The following is a 22736-nucleotide window of genomic DNA, read 5'->3' on the forward strand; positions in this document are numbered from 1 at the left end:
TTGGTGTAATTTGAATGTATAGTAAGATACTCAGCATAACATAAAGCGTTTTCGTAAACTGATATGACTAAAGTACCATCTTCTTTAAGTAGTGGCAGGATTCTTTGATTTTTGTTAGTCTTTTAGTAGCTCGTCATAGAAAGTTATCAATAGGGTTGAGAGATCTTATATAATTTTCGTATGGTTCAGACTTAAATTTTTAAAGCTGTTTTTTTAGATAATTAGCTAAATGAATAAACACGACTGCGTTGTTGAGTTATTTGCTGATTTTTTTAAAAGCTGAACAAATTTATAAGCTGCATTATCAAAATCTTCTTGCGTTTTTAGTGAAATATTTGGATTTCTATTTTTATAAATGAAAAATGTTTATTGGTAATTAATGAACGTAGGATACTTCCTTTTTGGTTATTCCATAAAAATTGTTTGAGTTAAAGTCTCCACCAGCTATATATAAATGACCTAATGTGTCGAAAAAACAAAATTTGTAAACGAAATAAATAAATAAAAATTTGTTCCTGTAAATATTTAGTTGGGCATATTCATATACAAACCCGTAAGTGTCGAAACATTTTTGAAAATCAACTTGACGTATATTATAACGAGGAGGACAGTAGACTGCCGAAATAGTAATTGGAACATTATTAATATTTATTGACACGCTTGACGCTTGAATGTGTTGTTTTTGGTACGGTCTGATTTTGTTATGTTGTATGGTATTTGATATTAAAATAGTAGTACCAGCGTGAGCTGAGCCGCCAGGATGATTAATTTTGTATGCGGTATAGTTGTATAAGTTAAAGTGTGATTTTTCAGTAAAGTGTGTTTCACTAATTAGAGCTATGTCAATAATATTTTCGTTTAATATAGTTCGTAACTTATTTTTATGTTATTGAAGTCCATTATAATTCTAAAGAAGTACGTTGAGAGAAGTTTTATTAAGATTAGAATCATTAGACATTTTTTGTAAACAATTTTAATTATAACTGTTGTTAACAAGTATATTTTGGGGTTGATTAATGATCTGATATCAGTTAAAAATGAAGAAAAAATTTTAGTAAAATCTTTGTCAGCATTAGTTGTATTTTGGGTTTGAGAATTGTTATTATAGTAAGATTGTTGAGTTATTTTGGCGTATGATTAATGCATGCTATACTCTACTGTACTAGTCCTCTCGGATAAAATTACATTCAAATAAACGATTTGATGCTTTTCTAAAAAAAATTTTCAGCCGAGTCTGCAACCACGAAAGAGCACTATCATGTCTCGTTGAAGTACCGAATAAATATAGATTAGTTGTGGAATTATAATTGAAAAAAAAAATAATAACATGGAGCTTCCAATTACAGCATAAGCCAAGGAGATTAAAAAATTATGTACAATCATGTTTCTGGCTAAAATTGTGTTGTATACTTAATTGTGGAAAAATACAACTCAACTTTAGGATTAATAAAAGACGTTTATTATGAAACGCTATAACAGCAATGACAAGTAATTATTTTCAATATTAGCGTACGCCGTGAACAGTCCCCACTGCGTACACATTAATTAGTGTTATCTGAATAACCATATTATAAATATAACAATATAACAATATACAACAAATTGTAGTGTTTATTATCTGGCCAAAAGTAACTTAACATAGTTTAAAATATAGAGAATTAAACTATTTTGAATTTATTATTTAGTTCTTATTTGAACGTTGAACGTACAACATATCTCTTATCTCTTGTCTTCTATATCTTACCCCTATCCCCTACCCACTATCTCCCGTCCCTATCACTCAGCCCTATCCCCTACCCCTATCTCATATCTCATATCAGATAACAGCGTAACACTTTTTTTGTGATGCTTTTTTCGTTACGCTTTTCTAACGAACGCTTTTTTCGGTTATGTGCCAGAGCTAAGACATGAAAATGTCAAAACCATCAAATAAGCACTTTGAAGCTTTTCTACAAAACCCTATAGCCGGAAAAATATTACGCTAGCAAGACAAACGATTTTGGTTAGCGTTGTATTATTAAATGTTTCAAATATTTTTGATATTTTTCAAACTAAATAAATCAAAACGTCAAATATATTATTATACGGAGACTGAAGTTAGAAAATCATTCATGATTAAGTTTCTTATGAAAAAACCTGTTCAAATAACAAAATTTATTAGGCAAAAGATTAAATTTAAGTAAATAATAAAACCTTACAAAATTACAAAGTAGGTACTACTAAAACTTTAGTTAATAAAAGGGTCAACTAAAAGTTTGGATATTATAGGGATTAGGGGTAAAACAAAATTTGTAAGCGAAATAACTAAATAAAAATTTGTTCCTGTAAACATTAAGTTGGGCCAATTTATTATTTAGTTCTTCTAACTAGAAATTGATCGTGTCCCTATATTAACCCATAGTTTAAATAGGACCGTTGTTTTTAAAAACATTTACAATTAATTAATTTGAATAACATTATGTGTAGCAATAAATATACAGGGATATAATATTCATTATTTTAAAAATTTAATTTATACAATATTGATACAGTTGTATTCAAGTACGACGCAGAAGGCAAAGTTATTCGTAAGAAAACACAACGTTCGTGTGTCTTAAAAACACTAGCGCCAAATGAATATTTCGCAAGCAAAAAAACAATTTTGGTTATCGTTGTAAAAAATAATTGTCCAAAATTCCTAATATTATTAGTGCCAAATAAGTCAAAATGTTAAATATATTATTAAACAGAACTTTAAATTAGAAAATTATTGATGTATAATTGGCTTATAAAAAACCACGTTCAAATATGTTCAAACAAATTTGTTCCTGTAAACATTTTGTTGGCCCAATTATCTATTCAGTTCCCCCAAATAAATATTTATCATGTCCCTTTTTAATTCCACAGTTTAAGTCTGCCCATTTATGTATATTATTCTGTATAGGAACGTGGTCTATAATTCAATAGTAAAAGTATACGATGTATACTTTAATATGTTGAACCTAAACAAATAATTCAATAACGATAAGAAACTATTTTTATTTAAATAATTTCAATTGTTAATTTTTTTTTTTAACATTTGCAATTAATTACTTTGGATGACATTATGTGTTAAATAGAATATAAAGGGATATAATACAAATTATTTAAAAAATTGAATTTATACTGTATTGATACAGTTTTATTAAAGTATGACGCAAAAGGCAATGTTATTTATAAAATAACAGAACGTTTATGTTTCTAAAAAACACAAGCGCCGATTAAATATTTCGCAAGCCAAAAACAATTTTGGTTAGCGTTGCAAAAAATAATTGTCCAATATTACAAATACTCCTAATATTATTAATACCAAATTAGTCGAAATGTTAGATATATTATTATACAGATCATTAAATCACAAAAATATTGATGAATAAGTTTTTTTAAACAAACCCGTTCAAATAACAAAATATATTGGCACAAGATTTACCGTTCATCCAATTAGAAATTTATCGTGTCCCTATATTAAACCATAGAAAAAGAAGGACCGTTGTTTTTAAAAACATTTACAATTAATTCGTTTGGATTATCGAATTTGAACATTATGTGTCGAATAAAATTTTAAGGGATATAATGTACATTATTTAAAAAATGTAATTTATACTATATTTATACAGTTTTGCTAAAGTATGACGCAAGAGGCAATGCTATTTGTAAAATAGCAGAACGTTTATGTTTCTAAAAAACACTAGTGCCAATAAATATTTTTCAAACAAAAAAACAATTTTGGTTAGCGTTGTATAAAATAATTGTCCAATATTCCTAATATTATTAGTTCCAAATAAGTCAAAATGTTAAATATATTATTATACAGAACTTCAAATCAGAAAATTATTGATGTATAATTGACTTATAAAAAAACACATTAAAATATGTTTAATATATGGATTAGGGGTACAGTAAATTTGTAGTTGAAATAATTACAAATTTGTTCTTATAAACATTTAGTTGGCACAATTATTTATTCAGTTCCTCCAATTAGATATTTATCATGTCCCTTTTTAATTCTACAGTTTAAGTCTGCCATCTATGTATATTTTTCTGTATAGGAACGTGATCTATAAATCAATAGTAAAAGTATATGTTGCATACTATAATATGTTGAACCTAAACAAATAATTCAACAAAGATAAGAAACTATTTTTATTTAAATTATTTCAATTGTTATTATTTTTTGTAAACGAAATAACTAAATACAAATATGTTCCGGTAAACATTTAGTTTGGTCAATTGTTTATTTAGTTCATCCAATTAGAAACTTATCGTGTCCCTATATAAAACCATAGTAAAAATTGGACCGTTCTTTTTAAAAACATTTTCAGTTAATTAATTTGGATAACATTATGTGTAGCAAAAAATATACGGGGATATAATATTCATTATTTTAAAAATGTAATTTATACAATATTGATACAGTTTTATTAAAGTATGACGCAAAAGGCAATGTTCTTTGTAAAATAACAGAACGTTCATGTGTATAAAAAACACTAGCGCCAAATAAGTATTTCACAAGCAAAAAAACCATTTTGGTTAGCGTTGTTAAAAATAATTGTCCAATTTTCCAAATATTATTAGTACCAAATAAGTTAAAATGTTAAATATATTATTATACAGAGCATTAAATCAGAAAATTATTGATAAATAAATTTCTTATAAAGAAACCGTTCAAATAACAAAATATATTGGGCACAAGATTTACCGTGTGATCGCTATAAATTTAAGTAAAATAGTAGGTAACTCTTGCAAAAAAAAGTTGGTCGAACTAAGACTATGGTTAATAGAAGGGTACAAAACATATCTAGTTGGACTGGCTTAATAAAAACTGGGACAACTAAAGTTTGGCTATTATAGGGATTAGCGTATAACAAAAATTTGTAAACGAAATAACTCAATAAAAAAGTGTTCCTGTAAATATTTAGTTGGGCCAAATCATTATTTAGTTCTTCCAACTAGAAATTGATCGTGTCCCTATATTAAACCATACTAAAAGTTTTTGGCAACTACCGTGCGAATCTCACCTCGAAACTAGCCAATTTCGACCATGCGAAAGCTGCATTCTCATGCCTCTACCCTCCCTCCACCGTTGACATAAGCGGATGTCATGGGCGAACGAGGTCATTCACGCGCGGACTTGTGACAATTGCGAGGATTCCCACGGCCATTCAACGAGCGGACCAGCATATAAGGGAGCACTTCAGCCATAGGAGAGGCAGATGTTCTGAGACCGCCACACACTACACTTGTTTCTACCTATCATTTTCTTTTGAAGACTTAAGTGGCTTATAATTGTCTTGATCATCATATTTATGAAGCATACTGAACTTATGCTATTAACTGTTTGACGTTGTACATGTTTTATAAGTTTATTAAATTAAATGTTTGTGATTAACCTTGAAGTTATTTTAATAAATATCTAAAAAACGATCACCACGATTGTGACAAGACTCAGTCAGTCTGCAATACATACGTACAGGGCTACAGGGTTTTAACAATACTCTACTGTACAAGTTCTCTCGGATAAAATCACATTTAAATAAACGCATTGATGCTTATTTGTATAATTTTATTTGTAGCACCTCAATTTAATACTTTCTTACTTTGCTGGCTTACACTGTGCTTGGTTAGGACTGTACTAGCTTGAGAATACTTACTACTATTTTTCATTGAAGCATTTATTCGAAAGTGATTTTGTCACTCTCAGATTTAAAAATTCCTGTAAACCTGTAACCTCCCTTTCCCCACTACGCTTAACCCCCACTATTCCCCGATCCCTTTGTACTGGTTTTTTTTCAATATTAATTTGTTGTATTACACTTTTATCGAGTTTTTTTTGTTTTCAATATATTTATATAGCATACAAGTATTTATAATTTATAGTATAATATTAACATTGTTTACAAATTTTAAGATACTACACATAATAATCGTACTGGCAAAAACATTATACGTGGTTTTACACAACATGGTTTATGATAAACAGTATTCACTATTAAAACATATCTTCAATTATTCCTACCATACAAAATTAATATTACTTAATGTGATGTTCTAATACAATTATCTTATGAAAAAGATATCAATGCCAAATTATATGCCGTATTAGTGTATCTGTATATTTTGTACTTGAATAACTTTTATATTTTACTGATAAATATACGGCTTATTTGTAAAAACTAGTTTATAATTTAAATCCTATTACTATATTTATGTAGCAATTTGTAATAGTTATTGATTATAAAATGAGATCTTGGGAAAGAAGTAGTTAGTCTCAGGCGTCTAGTAATAATATTTTTTAAATTTAATGGTTTCTTATTTATTTGTAATATATTACTAAATAATAAAACTAATTATTCTGAACTCCTATACTTTATATCCTTTTACATGCTTTCCATTGATTTCAGAAATTACACAGATTTTACAGTTTTCTCGAATGTACAGAATTACAGCTATTATCAACCGAAAATCCGTATAGTACGTTATTATTGTGTTCTATTCATTATTAAGTACAATTTACCATAACACAACAAGTGACTTTTATAAGTAACTACGTAAAATAAAAATATAACAGTATATCTATACTTTTATTATTACAAGCAGGTAAGTCGTAAAAAAGAATTTTAACATTTTACAAATTATTAAATATCAAATTTATATTTCATAAAAGTCTAACAAAAATAAATAACTCTTTGGCGGGCCTAACAACAATTTCTGTCAATTGAGAACCACTTTCTATTGATATGATCAGATGATCGGCATGCCGTAAAAATGTACCCACCTATTGCAGCTTAAACTAAATTAGAACCTTATTAATATTGACTTATTTATATTTTTTTTATATGGTGTGATTTTAGACATTGGGCATTATTAAAACATAAAAATAAAAATATTATCATTTTTATCGAAACTAATTTTTCATTTAATAAATTATTAATATTATAATATCTAAAGCACTGAATAAAAATAGCAAAAATTTAGAACAATGCGTTTTAGAATTTATATGAAAATTCAACATCAACATTTAATTTCCTATTTTTATTATTTATAGAAGTATAACATAAGTATTCGCTCCAGTCAAAAAAAGTTAAAACTATAAATTTTGCTATATTTTTTTAAATTGATACTAGATAATGAAAAATAAAATTATTTTTAAATTTTTAATTATGATCATTGGTCATTATGAACTGTAGGTTAGCCATCTAAAAAAATATCAATTTATGGATTTAAAAATTAGATTAAAATAATATGAATGTACATTAATTTATCTATTATATATAAAATATGTCACTGGTTAAATAAAACAGGTACGATTTCGTATTTGATTTGATGCACTGAATATTATTATTAATATTATTATGTAACTGTCCAGGTCTAAAAACTTAAAAGATTTGCATCGTGGCATTTTATTTAACCTCTCTTTGGACGTTTTTATAAGCACTGCCAAATAGTCAATCAAAAATCCAAAATATGTTTTTATTACTCTTCACTTCTTTCCCTTTTAAGTTTTATTATATACAGATTGACCTATAGACCTTTCATTTATGTTTTTTACTCGTGAGTTCTTAAACACTTTTGAACTTTTGTTAAACCACCAGACCTTTAATATACATATCTAATGCATATGCTCATGGTTGCATTCTAAACGTACAGTACGTCATTATCGGACAATGGAATAGACGGTGATTTCTGAACATATAAGGATTTTAATTCAACCAATATCAAGACATATAACATACTACGTTTGAAAAAGTTTTGTAATAGGTATCAACAATACACCAGACATTTGATAATTTAGTCTACCGACCCCTAGACATTACGTTCTCTTTTAAACCATCGCTTACTAAAACCTTAAGTAAGCAAAACCGGAAACTTGATTTTTAACCGTCTAATTTTATACATTTATTTTAATCTAATTAAACTAATGGTGTAAGTAGCACCAGCTACTCAAATTTGTATAGGTCCATAGATCGTTTCTGATCTGACGGATAGCTAGACACACTACAGTTACATTTTGCAGATTTTCGGGCATATCCGCGGTAGTATTTTTAGGTCGACGTTTCGAACTCGTTGCAGAGTTCATCATCAGGCTGTTGTAGTCACGAATGTACCGCTGCCGTGGCTATACTCACTCAGTATAGAAACGACAGCGGCAGAGTTCGAAACGTCGACCTAAAAATACTAACGTGGATATAACTGAAAATCAGCAAAATGGAATTTCAATCCACGAAAGCTTAACGCATTCACACTACAGTTAATCAGTTAGCTTGGAAAATACTTTCTTGAACCTAGGTATGAATTCTGATAACGACAATACTTTAAGACACAATGCATTGGCCCGACACAACAGTGTAAGGACACCAAGCACAGTGTAAAAAAGCAAAGTTAAAAAGTATTAAATTACGGTGCTATATTTACACAATATAATCGTCAAAGCGTATATTTAAATGTGATTTTATACAGATGTATCACTTTCATTTATAATATATTTCTATAGACCTGTGACCTCTTCGTCCCCTCTATACTTTGATTCCATTATAGAGTATAGCTCTTCTGTACTAGTCCTCTCGGATAAAATCACATTCAAATAAACGATTTGATGCTTTTCTTTAAAACCCTATAGCCGGAAAAATATTACGCTAGCAAGACAAACTATTTTGGTTAGCGATGTATTAATTAATGTTTCAAATATTTCTGATATTTTTCCTAAAAATTACCTTAAAATTACCAATTTTAACTAAATAAATCAAAACGTCAAATATATTATTATACAGAGCGTCAAGTCAGAAAATTATTCATGTTTAAGTTTATTATGGAAAAACCTGTTCAAACAACAAAATTGATTAGGCAAAAGATGTACTTTGTGATCGCTATAAATTTAAGTAAATAATAAAACCTTCCTAAATTACAGAGTTGGTCCTACTAAAACTATAGTTAATATAAGGGTACAAAACATTTCTAGTGGGCCTGACTTAATAAAAACTTGGTCCAATAAAAAGTTTGGTTATTATAGGGATTAGGGGTAAAACAAAATTTGTAAACGAAATAACTAAATACAAATTTGTTAACATTTAGTTGGGCAAATTTAGTTCTTCCAATTAGATATTTATCATGTCCTTAATTTTTTCCCACAGTTTAAGTTTGCCCAACTATGTATATTTTTCTGTATAGGAACGTGGTCTATAATTCAATAGTAAAAGTATATGATGTATACTATAATATGTTGAACCTAAACAAATAATTCAATAACAATAAGAAACTATTTTTATTTAACTAATTTCCATTGTTAATTTTTTTTTTTTACATTTTCAATTAATTAATTTGGAACACATTATGTGTAAATAGAATTATAAAGGGATATAATATAAACTATTTATAAATGTTATTTATACAGTTTTATTAAAGTATGACGCAAAAGGCAATGTTATTTGTAAGAAATCGAAACGTTCATGTGTATGAAAAAACACTAGCGCCAAATAAATATTTTGCAAGCAAAAAAACAATTTTGGTTAGCGTTGTAAAAATTAATTGTCCAACATTCCAAATATCCCTAATATATTAATATTACCAAATAAGTACAAAATAAGTCAAAATGTTAGATATATGTCAATAATAATTTATTTCTGTAAATATTTAGTTGGGCCAACTCATTATTTAGTTCTTCCAACTAGAAATTTATCGTGTCCCTAAATTAAACCATAGTAAAAGTAGGACAAAAAATTCAATAAGGAAAAACACCTTTTTTCTTTTTATATATTTAATTTTTAGTTTTCAATTAATTAATTTGGTAACTAATGTGTGTCGATAAAATTTAAATGGATATAATATATATTATTTGACAAATGTTATTTAAACTTTATATAAACAGATTTCTTAAAGTATGGCGCAAAATGCAATGTTATTTGTAAGAAAACAGAACGTTAAAAAAACAATAGCGCCGAATAAATTTTTCACGAGCATAAAAACAATATTGGTTAGCGTTGTATAAAATTATTGTCCAATATTCCAAATATTTCTAACATTTTTAGTACCAAATAAGTCAAAATGTTAGATATATTATTATACACAGCATTAAATCACAAAATCATTGATGAACGGGTTTCTTGTAAAGAAACCCGTTCAAATAAAAAAATATGGTCGAATAACACAATAATTACAAATTACATAACAAATTGGGCACAATTTGTACCTTATCATCGCTATAAATTTAAGTAAAACAATAGGTAACTCTTGCAAAAATACAAAGTTGGTCCAACTAAAACTATGGTTAATATGAGGGTACAAAACTCTAGTAGGACTGGCTTAATATAAACTTTGGTGGGCATAACTGCTATAGCATTATGACAATTTCTGTCAATTGAGAACCACTTTGTATTGATATGTTTGGATGATCGGAATGCCGTAAAATTTTACCTAACCTATTAAGTGCAACGAGAAGAAACTTTCTTTTACTACTTTTGATCCACCAAAGTAAACAAACACACCATGACAAAACCAATACCTTCTCAACTATCGCTGTTTAATCGACCGCCCGGATATCTATAGACGGGTTGGGTCGGATTATAGCGTGGTTCAATTTTCAAAGGATTCTTAAGATAAAGGGGGATAAAGTGGACTGTATGGTATGGATAAAAGATGGTACTAAACAATAAATAGATATGTAGAAATTAAATGCAATAAAAGTGTATGTATTAACAAATGATAATATTAATGTAAAGCTATTAAATAATGGGGACAGGGGGGAGAATACTTATAATCTAATGCCACCCGGCGCAACAATATAGAACAACAAATATATTATAATAGATGGTACTTATCGACCATTGATTATTTGCACGGGTTGACGTTGATTCGATGATGACAACATACATGAATCTTCCGACACACACACCACCGATCGGCTGGGCGAGCTAATTATGCACCAAGGTGCATGCGAATCGCATGGGCGATTTTATTATAATGCGTACGGAGGTACGAGCGAATCGCTAGGGCGATTTCAACAAAACACGACTATGTGTAGTCCGGGCGAATCGCTAGGGCGATTAACTATAATGCGTACAAGGGCACGCGCGAATCGTTAGGACGATTAACAACACAAATGATTTTTGCTAATTAGCGACCATGAGGCAAAGGCTAATATGGCGGCGATGGACATCGGCGCTCGCGTCGGGAACCAAAACGTTCGATGCGCACACCGGACAGAAGAACGAGCGAGAGTGTACCGAAAAGCGTTATATTAACTCTATCCCGTAAACCGGTGGTGGCGGCACAGACAGGGTGGCCAATTCACCACATACGTGTGTGTGTGTAAGCGGATCCAACATACTCCCAGCGTTGAAAGCTGAAGGCTTTCAAAATCCCACGTTCTTCACGTGATCAATAGGTGATATTAAATTAGCTTTTGACTTAAAATTATTACTTAAAATTATTACAATACTTTTTTTTTAATGTACCAGGAAAGTTTTAGGAAAGGATTAAGAAGAGGGCAACTTGACGAGTTTTACTACTGGCCGTTTAATAACTCCATTTTGCGTTTTTACAGTTACGGTACGGACGATCGAATCGGAACCGGGATGGACCTCAATTACGCGCCCGAGATGCCAATCGGTAGGCGAACGGTTTGGAGCTTCAACGATTACGAGGTCGTTAATTGATAAGTTTGGCGTTGTACTGTACCATTTGAGACGGCCTTGTAATGTACTCAAGTACTCCTTTGTCCAGCGTACCCAAAACGATTGATGTAGCTGTTTTAAGAGCTCCCAGCGGTGAAGACGGTTGGTTTTGACATTTGTAAAATCCTTCTCCGGTAAGGCCATTATTGGTTGGCCGACTAAAAAATGACCCGGTGTTAGGGCACATAGATCATGCGGATCGGACGATAAGGACGATAATGGTCTCGAGTTAAGAATGCCTTCGATGCGTGTAACGAGAGTATGCAATTCTTCAAACGTCAAAACTTGTTGACCAATAACATGTTTTAAGTGATGTTTTGTACTTTTTATAGCGCTTTCCCATAAGCCACCCATATGCGGCGCGGCAGGTGGGTTAAAATGCCATTGACACGGTACCCGAGTCATAACAGCCGATTGCGTATTAATGTCATTAAAAAGTTCTTTTAATTGACGCGCTGCTCCGATATAATTACTGCCACAATCTGAATATATGTTATTGGGTATACCCCGGCGGGCGACGAAGCGGTCTAACGCGGCTAGAAAAGCATCCGTTGATAAGTCAGACACGATTTCTAAGTGGATGGCTTTCACGGCCATACAAATAAATAAAGCCAAATAACATTTTTGTGTACGGGCATTGCGACGGCGACTTTCTTTGATTATAAAGGGACCTCCATAATCCATGCCGACGTTCATGAACACTCGGGTGGATTGAACGCGCGCTAGTGGCAGGTTGCCCATCAATGGATTAGGGTGTTTGGCCTTATGACGTATACATGGGACACACGTATAAATAAAATGTCTTACCGCATCGCGACCGGAAAGTATCCAAAACTTACGTCGCATCATTGATAAAACTAATTTTGGACCGGCATGTAAATATCCCTGATGGTAATGCTTGATTATTAGTTCAGATAAGTGTGACGTTTTAGGTAGTAGAACGGGATGTTTTGCGTCTGCGTCAAGCGATGCGTAGCGAAGGCGGCCACCAACTCGTATAAGTCCGTCCGAATCAATGAATGGTGATAATTGGGCCAAAGATGCAGGTGTAACAACAAATCGACTTATTAATTGCCTTTTGAGATCATTAAAATATCTTTGTTGAGTCAACCGTACAGCTTGGTTTAAAATATAATGAAGTTCGGAAAATGACAGAGGGCCGGTCGGTGTAGGCTTAAAGCGGAAACGATATACATAGGCGAGCGTCCTTTGCATACGGGTTAGCGAAGAAAAACGGTGTATAATTTGATCGGCGGCGGTTTCATTGTCAGCGTTAATAAGTATTACGGCCCTTTGTTGATAATCTGGTAATTGTTCCGGCTTTAATAGGTCACACTTATGTCGCGGCCATTGTTCAGCAGGTAATCGTAAAAACGTCGGACCCTCTCGGTGAATGTCACACAAGACCATTTCATGGGGTAATAAACCACGCGATGCCGGGTCCGCCGGGTTATCGGTTGTATTGATATAAGACCATTTACAATCCGGTAATAATTGTTGTATTTTTGCGATTCTGTTCGTTACAAATACTTTAAATGATTTTTGGCTGACCGTTAACCACGACAATACTACCGTAGAGTCGGTCCACGCATAAATATTTGAAATATCAATGTCTAGACAGGTTTTTACGCGATTTAATGTAGTAGCGAGTAATAGAGCAGCACAGAGTTCGAGGCGCGGTACTGAAGTTTGACATTTAGTGGTTTTGATTGGTGCTACTTTGGTCTTACAGGTGACGAAATTCACCGTGGCATGACCGGAACTGTCTACCACCCGCAAATATACAACGGCCGCGTAGCCACGTAGCGAGGCATCGGAAAATCCTACTAATTCAATTTTCGAATACACGCGCATGTCGATATGTCGAGGCAACATTATTTTATCGATTGACGGCAACTCTTTTACAAATTGACCCCATAACTTATCTAAGTCCTCTGGTAAATTACTGTCCCATTCAAGACTCGCTTGCCATAACCTTTGCATAAAAGCCTTTGCCCATAAGAGTATAGGTCCAAGCGTGCCTATAGGGTCGAAAAGTCTGGCGATTGTAGAGAGTACCTTGCGTTTTGTGAAAGGACGATCAGATTTAATATTAGTATGATAGGCAAACATATCCGAAGTAGGGTCCCAATGCATACCTAACACCTTTACGGCCGAATCATTTTTTGGGTCTAAAAACAACAGCGTTGAGTGATCAGCACAGTCTACTTGTCGAAGTGCTTGAGGCGAATTACTCGTCCACTTTTTGAGAGAGCAGCCACACGTCTTTAAAAGTCCTATCAAGTCGCTTTGAATTATTAACAATTCCTCAACGGTGTCAGCGCCGGCTACAATATCGTCGACGTAAGTGGATTTGGTCAATACACCCTTAGCAGCAGGAAAATCGGACCCATTTTGAGCATCCAACTCGTTTAAGCATTTAATGGCGAGGTATGGAGCGGACGTAACTCCGTATGTAACTGTACATAGCTCATATTCGACAATCTCGGACTCAACTGAGTCCCGCCATAAAATATACTGATACCGGCGGTCTGAGTCACGCACTAGTACCTGGCGATACATTTTTGTGATATCGGCGGTCAACATATAGCGCTTAAGCCTACACTTTTGGAGAATGTCAAAAATATCGTTTTGGAGTTTAGGACCCGCTAATAATACGTCGTTCAGTGAAAACCCGGTTGATGTGGCGGCACTCGCATCAAACACCACACGTAATTTATCAATATTTTCTCCATCGCGTTTCACTACGGCGTGATGCGGTATGTAATAATAACCAGACTGAGTAGCCGGTCTCATATGACCAAGGGCGGCGTACTCGGCCATAAAAGCACGATATTCGGCGTACAACGCAGGGTCTTTAATCAAACGCATTTCTAAATTATAAAATCGCTTTAGAGCTACCGCGCGTGAATTACCGAGGCCGTGATACGGCGGCACTGTGTCAAATGGCTGGTTGACACTATTAGGAAGACAAACGGAATCGCGAAATGGAAGTGCTACACAAAACCGACCATCATTTGCTCGCGTAGTTGTTTTTGAAAACCACTCTTCACATCGTTGTTCTTCCGTTATCGACTCAATTGGTGTTGCGGCTTCCTCTATAGCCCAAAAGGAGCGCATAAGGTCATCTAATTTTACTGATGCCACTGATAAAGAATGAACAGGTGAGGTACTTTGTTCTTGCAATGAACCGCATACTATCCAGCCAAAATGTGTGTTTATCGCGGACGGCAAACCGTTGTGGTGTATGATGCCGCCACGAGGCCGCATTACGTGTGGGAATAAGTCACCGCCTATTAACATGTCTATCGGCGCGGGTGTATCGAATGTGGGATCAGCTAACAATAGATGTTTATAGCACTCGCGGACGGCGGAAGGCAACGGTGATGTAGGCATGGTCGTTGTTATTTGCTGTAGTATTATGACATCGTTGCAACAAAAGGACGGTTCCAATTGTTGTCGCGGTAAAAGATAACAACTCGTTTCTCCATTTACTTCAGTGACAGGGTTTTTTCCAAGGCCCCTAATACTACGTAAGCATTTGCGTCTGGTGAGACCAAGCCGAGATGCACAACGAGTGGTTATTGCCGACACCTGCGAGCCACTATCTAACAAAATACGAATTGCCTGATAATTACCCCGACTATCACGTGCACGAATAACTGCGGTACCTAATACGACGGTATGATTTGCTTGCGATAAACCACAAAATTCTTGAACTTTAGGTTCTGAGGTATCTGGAGTTTCAATACTTGATGGGTTAGAATGAAGTAGAGTATGATGGCGTTTTTGACATTTTGAGCATGATAATTTAGATTTGCAATCAGCGGCGCGATGCATGCTACTCAAACACGAAAAACAAAGACTTTCTTTGACAGCGGCCTCGCGTCGTTTTTCTATTGCGTATGATCGAAAAACACTACACCGATATACCGGATGGGAGTCTGAGCAAAATGGGCATTTTTTAAAAACTTTCGGTGATCCGGTGGTCCCGGTTAATACAGCCTTTGGTGGTGTATATATTTTGTTAGAATTATTTTTATTAACGCTATTGTAGCCCTTAATGTTCTCTAAAATACGACAACGCTGGCGAACAAAGATAATTAAATCGTCTATGTTTGGGATATTAGATTGCGTCACCGTGGCTTCGAATAAACGGCGTGTTTCTGGGTCTAATACCTTAGCGGCCATATAAAATAATAAAAAACCCGATAAATCCTCCACACCGAGATTTTTTATGGCTGTTACATTATCATTAAACACATCAATAAAACCATTCAATGCGGATAATGACTCTGTAGCAATAGGTTTGAACGAAAATATTCTATCTAAATGTACCGATGCTAAGAGCCGTTGATTTTCATAACGCGTTATGAGAGCGCCCCACGCGTCATCATAATTGGCGGCCGAGAGTGGGAAGGACTTTATTGTGTTTAACGCTGGACCCGATAAACATGATAATAATAGATGAAATCTGTCGATTTTATTAACATTTCTTGCGGAAACAAAAGACTCAAACCGTTCATAGAATGATCGCCATTTTTCGGGACTACCATCAAATTTAGGCAAATCAAAATTCGGTAAATATGTACTGTATTGCGGTTGAGGCGTTATAGGTGTCGATATGTTACTCGCGGAAGTGACTGGCGTTAAAACTGAATTGATTTTAAAAATAAGCGTCTCCATTACGTCAGTAACTGGAGAATCAATGCATTCGAATTCTTCGATCAAATCTCGGTCAACCGAAGCTTCAATTACAGCATCTTGGTGTAATCGAAATTGCATAGCAAGGGAATCTAATTGTCGAGAACGAATTTCTAATTCAGGCGTTAGTGATGGGTCACTTTTCGCCCTTTCCGCGATCGCGTATATTTCTTTTATCGATTTTAACGCACGATCGCGTGATAACCGAGCGATAACAAGCGCCTTGTTGTTACCCGTGGTTTTTGCACCTTTTTTCGACATGATTACGTTTTAAGAAAATCCGGCCCGAAGGACCAAAATGTTTAATCGACCGCCCGGATATCTATAGACGGGTTGGGTCGGATTATAGCGTGGTTCAATTTTCAAAGGATTCTTAAGATAAAGGGGGATAAAGTGGACTGTATGGTATGGATAAAAGATGGTACTAAACAATAAATAGATATGTAGAAATTAAATGCAATAAAAGTGTATGTATTAACAAATGATAATATTAATGTAAAGCTATTAAATAATGGGGACAGGGGGGAGAATACTTATAATCTAATGCCACCCGGCGCAACAATATAGAACAACAAATATATTATAATAGATGGTACTTATCGACCATTGATTATTTGCACGGGTTGACGTTGATTCGATGATGACAACATACATGAATCTTCCGACACACACACCACCGATCGGCTGGGCGAGCTAATTATGCACCAAGGTGCATGCGAATCGCATGGGCGATTTTATTATAATGCGTACGGAGGTACGAGCGAATCGCTAGGGCGATTTCAACAAAACACGACTATGTGTAGTCCGGGCGAATCGCTAGGGCGATTAACTATAATGCGTACAAGGGCACGCGCGAATCGTTAGGACGATTAACAACACAAATGATTTTTGCTAATTAGCGACCATGAGGCAAAGGCTAATATGGCGGCGATGGACATCGGCGCTCGCGTCGGGAACCAAAACGTTCGATGCGCACACCGGACAGAAGAACGAGCGAGAGTGTACCGAAAAGCGTTATATTAACTCTATCCCGTAAACCGGTGGTGGCGGCACAGACAGGGTGGCCAATTCACCACATACGTGTGTGTGTGTAAGCGGATCCAACAATCGCATCGATACTAAAACCTGAATAGACTGAAATAACTGTTGAATTTAAATGGTAAAAGAATGTCATTATGTTCAATTATTATTAAATGTTATTCTAATATTATATTTTATTTTTATGTGTCAATAATACAATCAGTCGGTATAATTTAAGGAACAAAATTATCAACAGTATAAACAACCCAAAAATTCTATGCCAGTTCATAATAAAACAGAAAAAGTATTCATGGAGTTACAAACTCAGATAATGTGCCGTGTTAACTCTTTTAAATCACTAAAGTGGGTATGAAACACAACAAGTGCCTAATACAAGTTAGCAGGTATAGGGTAGCAGCTACATCAGTATCGAGCTAAGGCGGAAAATGAATGACATTGGAACAGCTTAGTTTTGAAGAAATGCAAGCAGAGCTGAGTACAACGATATGGTTGCATCACTGCGATGTGAAAGGAGACGGAAGACCTACCACATTATTAATTTTCCTAGTAAAAATCATCATGGATGCAAAATCTGAGGCAAAGGTTTGATATCAACAATAACCAAATATTCAAGGCAGCCCAATAGAAAATCCATATTAATATGATGATTTCAAACCTCCGTTAGGAGAGGAATTCCAAGAAGAAGAACGTGAAATTGAATTAAAAGGTGGTTCAATATAAGAGTTGAGTCAGAGGAAAAAGAAATGTTCGATAAAATCCAAAAACAAACGATGCCGCAAAAAACAAACAATGCGTTGAAAATAAAAACAATTAGTACAGAGGCAGTTGTTGAAGCACTTATTTTCCAAATATTCCTAATATTATTTGTAACAAATAATTAAAATTTAAAATTATATTATTATCCAGTGCATTAAATCAAAAAATTATTGATAAATAAGTTTCTTATGAAGAAACCCCTTCAAATAACAAACTATATTGGGCACAAGATTTACAGTGTGATCACTATAAATTTAAGTAAATCAGTAACTCTTCCAAAAATAAAAAGTTGGTCCAAATAAACTTATGGTTATTATAAATGTATGGTTAATATAAGGGTACAAAACATTTCTAGTGGGCCTGGCTTAATAAAAACTTGACCCAACTAATATTTGGTTATTATATGTCTGAGGGTACAGTAAACTTGTTGTTGAAATAGCTTAATACAAATTTGTTCCTGTAAATACTTAGTAAGGCCAATTGTTTATTTAGTTCATCCAATTATAAATTTATCGTGTCCCTATATTAAACCATAGTAAAAGTTGGACTGTTGTTTTTAAAAACATTTACAATTCATTTATTTGGATAATATTATGTGTAGAATAAAATATAAAGGGTTATAATACACATTATTTAAAAATGTAATTTACACTATATTGATACAGTTTTGTTAAAGTATGACGCAGAAGGCAATTTTATTTGTAAGAAAACCGAACGTTAATGTGTATAAAAAAACACTATACCCGGATGAAATATTTCGCTAGCAAAACAACGATTTTGATTAGCGTTGTATAAAACAATTGTCCAATATTCCAAATATTCTTAATATCATTAGTACCATTTTTAATATTATTGCTTATGAAATCTTTCGACTTTGTTTTAATCTATAACTACATATATGTTTGTGTTTCCAACGTTAATAAGAGCTTGGAACAGCAAAAAAGCTCTCATGGATAAACCAAAAAAGGAAGACATTTTTCTTTGTTTTGTTTTTTATGTGTACCTATTCCTGAAACTTAAATTTTGAAAACTATTCACAATGTAAACTAGGTGTTGCTCTCTATATTATAAACAGTTTTCAAGATACCTATTAAAAGAATAACAAAAAAAAATAAACACAATTCCAATTATAAATATTTATTTACAATTTGATTTTGTTATCCGTTAATAATTAATTGTAGATGTTGTTGTAAATGTTAATTTTTTTTTTGTATGAGTCAGTTTGTTGTCCAAACAATTATAATTGCAAAGATAGTCTATTCAGTCATTGTTCAAGATGCGTATATTTTTAAATAAACATTAAAAATAACACCAACATTGAGGGGTTAGGTTAAGGGAGGAAGTGGGTTTATAGTTCATTAGACATTTAGAATGTCTAGTACGTAATGGATATTAGAAATCGTCGTTCAGTATAAGAATGAAGTCGGAGGAAAAATAAGTGTTCGATAAAATCCAAAGACAAACGATGCCGCACAAAAAAAAACAAACGGTGCGTTGAAAATAAAAACAATCGGTACAGAGGCAGTGGTTGAAGCAGCACGGTACGGCAATCTGATACGGTCGGTGGTGGTGGTTATAGGTGGGGATGAGGAGGTGGAGTGGTAGTCGAAATAAAACTCAAACATACCGTTTGTGTTTACTTTAACTGTTGTTGTGCACAAAATATATTCATTATACACATTCGCGATAATATGCGTAAAGGTTTAAAACTAGCCCAACACGTACAATAATTTTTCATACCTAGTTAACTATCCGGATTGTTCAGTTCTCAGTAATTCGTTCAAAGTTCGTAATTACACGTGATTTAAATTTTTCAAAAAATAAAAATGTTAACAAAATGCTTTTTAAGCGGTTTGATGTTTCTTGTACTATGCAGCAGTATGGTATCTGATTCGATTGCGGTAGACCCCAAAGAAGAGATTTCTGAACTTCTGCGTTATCCGGGATGGCTTGGTTTGCCGCCACTGGAAATCGTCGAAGAAAATAGACGTAACCTAGTAAGCATACACGAAGTGATTATGAAAAATAACCAAGGAGAACTCTTGATAACACCCAGAAACTTACCTAATAAAATTCGGCGTACCCAAATTTTCCTGAGTTGCCAGTACACTATTGATTATCTAATATATCAAACATATTTATACAGACTTGGCACAACATGCACGTTTATGACCGCTTTCGTTCATCGGGAATGTCTGCAAAAGTTTATACAGCTATTAAACCCGGAAACCTTAGTATCGCGCATGAAAAGTGCGCTATCGTTTTTCAGTAACTTAATTACGCCAACCGAGTTAAAAACCGCCTTTTTCGATATCCTGGATCACTTTATTAGCTTGCAAAAACTGATCAGCTTACCTAATGACGGAACTAACGTTGATCCATATATTAATGACAAATTAAAAAATATTTTAATAGAATTCGGAAAACTAGAAAATACCGCTATCAAATTTTTCAAAACCTCCTGTCGTCCAGCGGCGCTTTTAAAAGAAAAATTTAGCGATTCAACCGTAGGTTGGAACACGGTCGACGTAAAACTTAAGGAAATATATTACAAGGAGATCAGCGAAGTCGAAAAAATGATCATATTATACCCTTTGATTAATAATGCAATAAAAGAGTTCATAGAAATGGATTACTTTCTCATGGGTTTCAATTACATAAAGGAGTCACAAACTACCGTTTTAAATAAAATTCCCGACCCTCAAACACAAATTACGCTAACAAAGGGGATACTAAATTCTCTCTCTAAATGGTCACTTTATTTGGGAGACTTGATGGTTGTTGTGAATGAAAAGAAATACGGTCTTCAAAGTCTGATCGACATTGAAGTCAACGAGCAAAATATTGACGGTAAAATTCGTCTCCTCTACGACCTGATGAGCGCTTACTTTGTTAAAACATTAAGAGACTTATATTTATACTACACGTCTTTATCAGAACTCTATCATTCGACAATGAAACCTAATGAAAAATATGTCTTTATTGAATCCTTTGTGATATCAGTTAAAAAAAGCGATCCAGTTATACAGTACATGAAAGCCGCTAATATATTTTTTCAAATAACATCTCCTCTGAACACAAATTTGCATATTTCGAAAATCCTAATCATATTCAAGAGTTTTATTGAAATAACAAATTTCGATGGCAAAAAATTGTATAATAGAATTGAGGGAAGGTACAATGAGGAACAGTTACTTATACAAATGAATACTTTCATCGATATTTTGTCAAAAATGAAAAAAGAACTAAACATAATATTCGATCAGATGAAGCCCATATCAGTAGATAATCACACAGATTATGTTGAAAAATCGCAAACAGGTATTGAACAGCAACTCGATGAAAAAATCAATTTGTTCATTGATAAAGTGTTTCCGGAATTTGGGCTTTCGTTTACACTTAATGAAGGGTTAGTTTACGATTAGTTTAATGTTTATAGCTAATGTTTACAGTAAGAAGTCCGAATGTTTAGACTAATGACAATCAGGAAAATGTTAAATATAATAACAACATTCACAAAAATAAAATTATAATTTAAATAAATATAAACCGAATGTAATATAATTATTCTATTTAATACAATAATATATTTTGACCATTGATACAAGAATAATTTGATTCTATTTATTGTTTATTTTGTACTAAGTTATTGGTTTGTAATAATATTGTTTTTGACTTTTTTTGCCAAATTATACCGACTGATCGTAAATTTACCGTAGTGGTTTTGTCAAGAGTTTTTCTAGTCTAAAGTTGCGATGATTTTTTTCCCGTAAACTAACCTACTAGATTAATATACCTATCTATAATTTTTAAAACGTAAGTGGTTGGTACTTTAGTTAGTCAAAAGTAGAAAATAACAAAAAAAATTAACACATTTCCAAATATAATTATTTATTTACAATTTAATTTTGTTATCTGTTAATATTTAATTGTAGTTGTTGTTGTAAATATTAATTTTTTTTTGTATAAGTCAGTTTGTTATCCAAACAATTATAGTCTATTCAGTCAGTTTTCAAGCTGTGTATATTTTTAAATAAACATTAAAAATAACACCAACGTTGAGGGGTTAGGTTAAGGGAGGGGGATGGATTATAGTTGATTAGGCATTTAGGAATATAAATGAATGTCTAGTACGTATTGGATATTAGAAATCGTCGTTTAATATAAGAATGAAGTTGGAGGAAAATAAGTGTTCCATGAAATCCAAAAACAATCGATGCCACACAAAAAAAACAAACGGTGCGTTGAAAATAAAAACAATCGGTACAGAGGCAGTGGTTGAAGCAGCACAGTACAGCAATCTGATACGGTCGGTTTTGTACTTTAGTTGGTCAAAAGTTGAAAATAACAAATCGTTATAAGTAGCAAATGGTTTTAATAGAATAAAAGTGACAATTGGCATTATTATTATATTATAATATTGAACCACCATTTAATACAGTTTCACTTACGGTGTGAAAATGAGCAATAGCTAATATAAAAGTACTCTACCAGAACAAACTACCGTCCCCGTATGTTTTTATTGTGAAAGACTTAGATCTAAAGGGAAAA

At 33.0% G+C, this 22736-nt stretch overlaps 1 protein-coding gene across 1 annotated transcript; it reads right to left on the reverse strand.

Annotated features, from left to right (window-relative positions):
* Nucleotides 1–376: 376 nt before the first annotated feature.
* On the reverse strand, nucleotides 377–16649 carry LOC126845021 (uncharacterized). Its single transcript, XM_050583592.1, has 3 exons — nucleotides 16374–16649; nucleotides 13166–15311; nucleotides 377–459 (listed from the first exon to the last, which is right to left on the reverse strand). Exons 1-3 carry the CDS (start codon nucleotides 16647–16649, stop codon nucleotides 377–379), a joined length of 2505 nt encoding a protein of 834 aa, XP_050439549.1.
* Between the last annotated feature and the right edge of the window lie 6087 nt (nucleotides 16650–22736).

This window comes from Adelges cooleyi, unplaced genomic scaffold, assembly GCF_023614345.1.
Source record: "Adelges cooleyi isolate 19-005CV unplaced genomic scaffold, UGA_ACOO_1.1 ACOO_flye_CR_arks_rails_tigmint_CR_PRNA_651, whole genome shotgun sequence".
Taxonomy (NCBI): domain Eukaryota; kingdom Metazoa; phylum Arthropoda; class Insecta; order Hemiptera; family Adelgidae; genus Adelges; species Adelges cooleyi.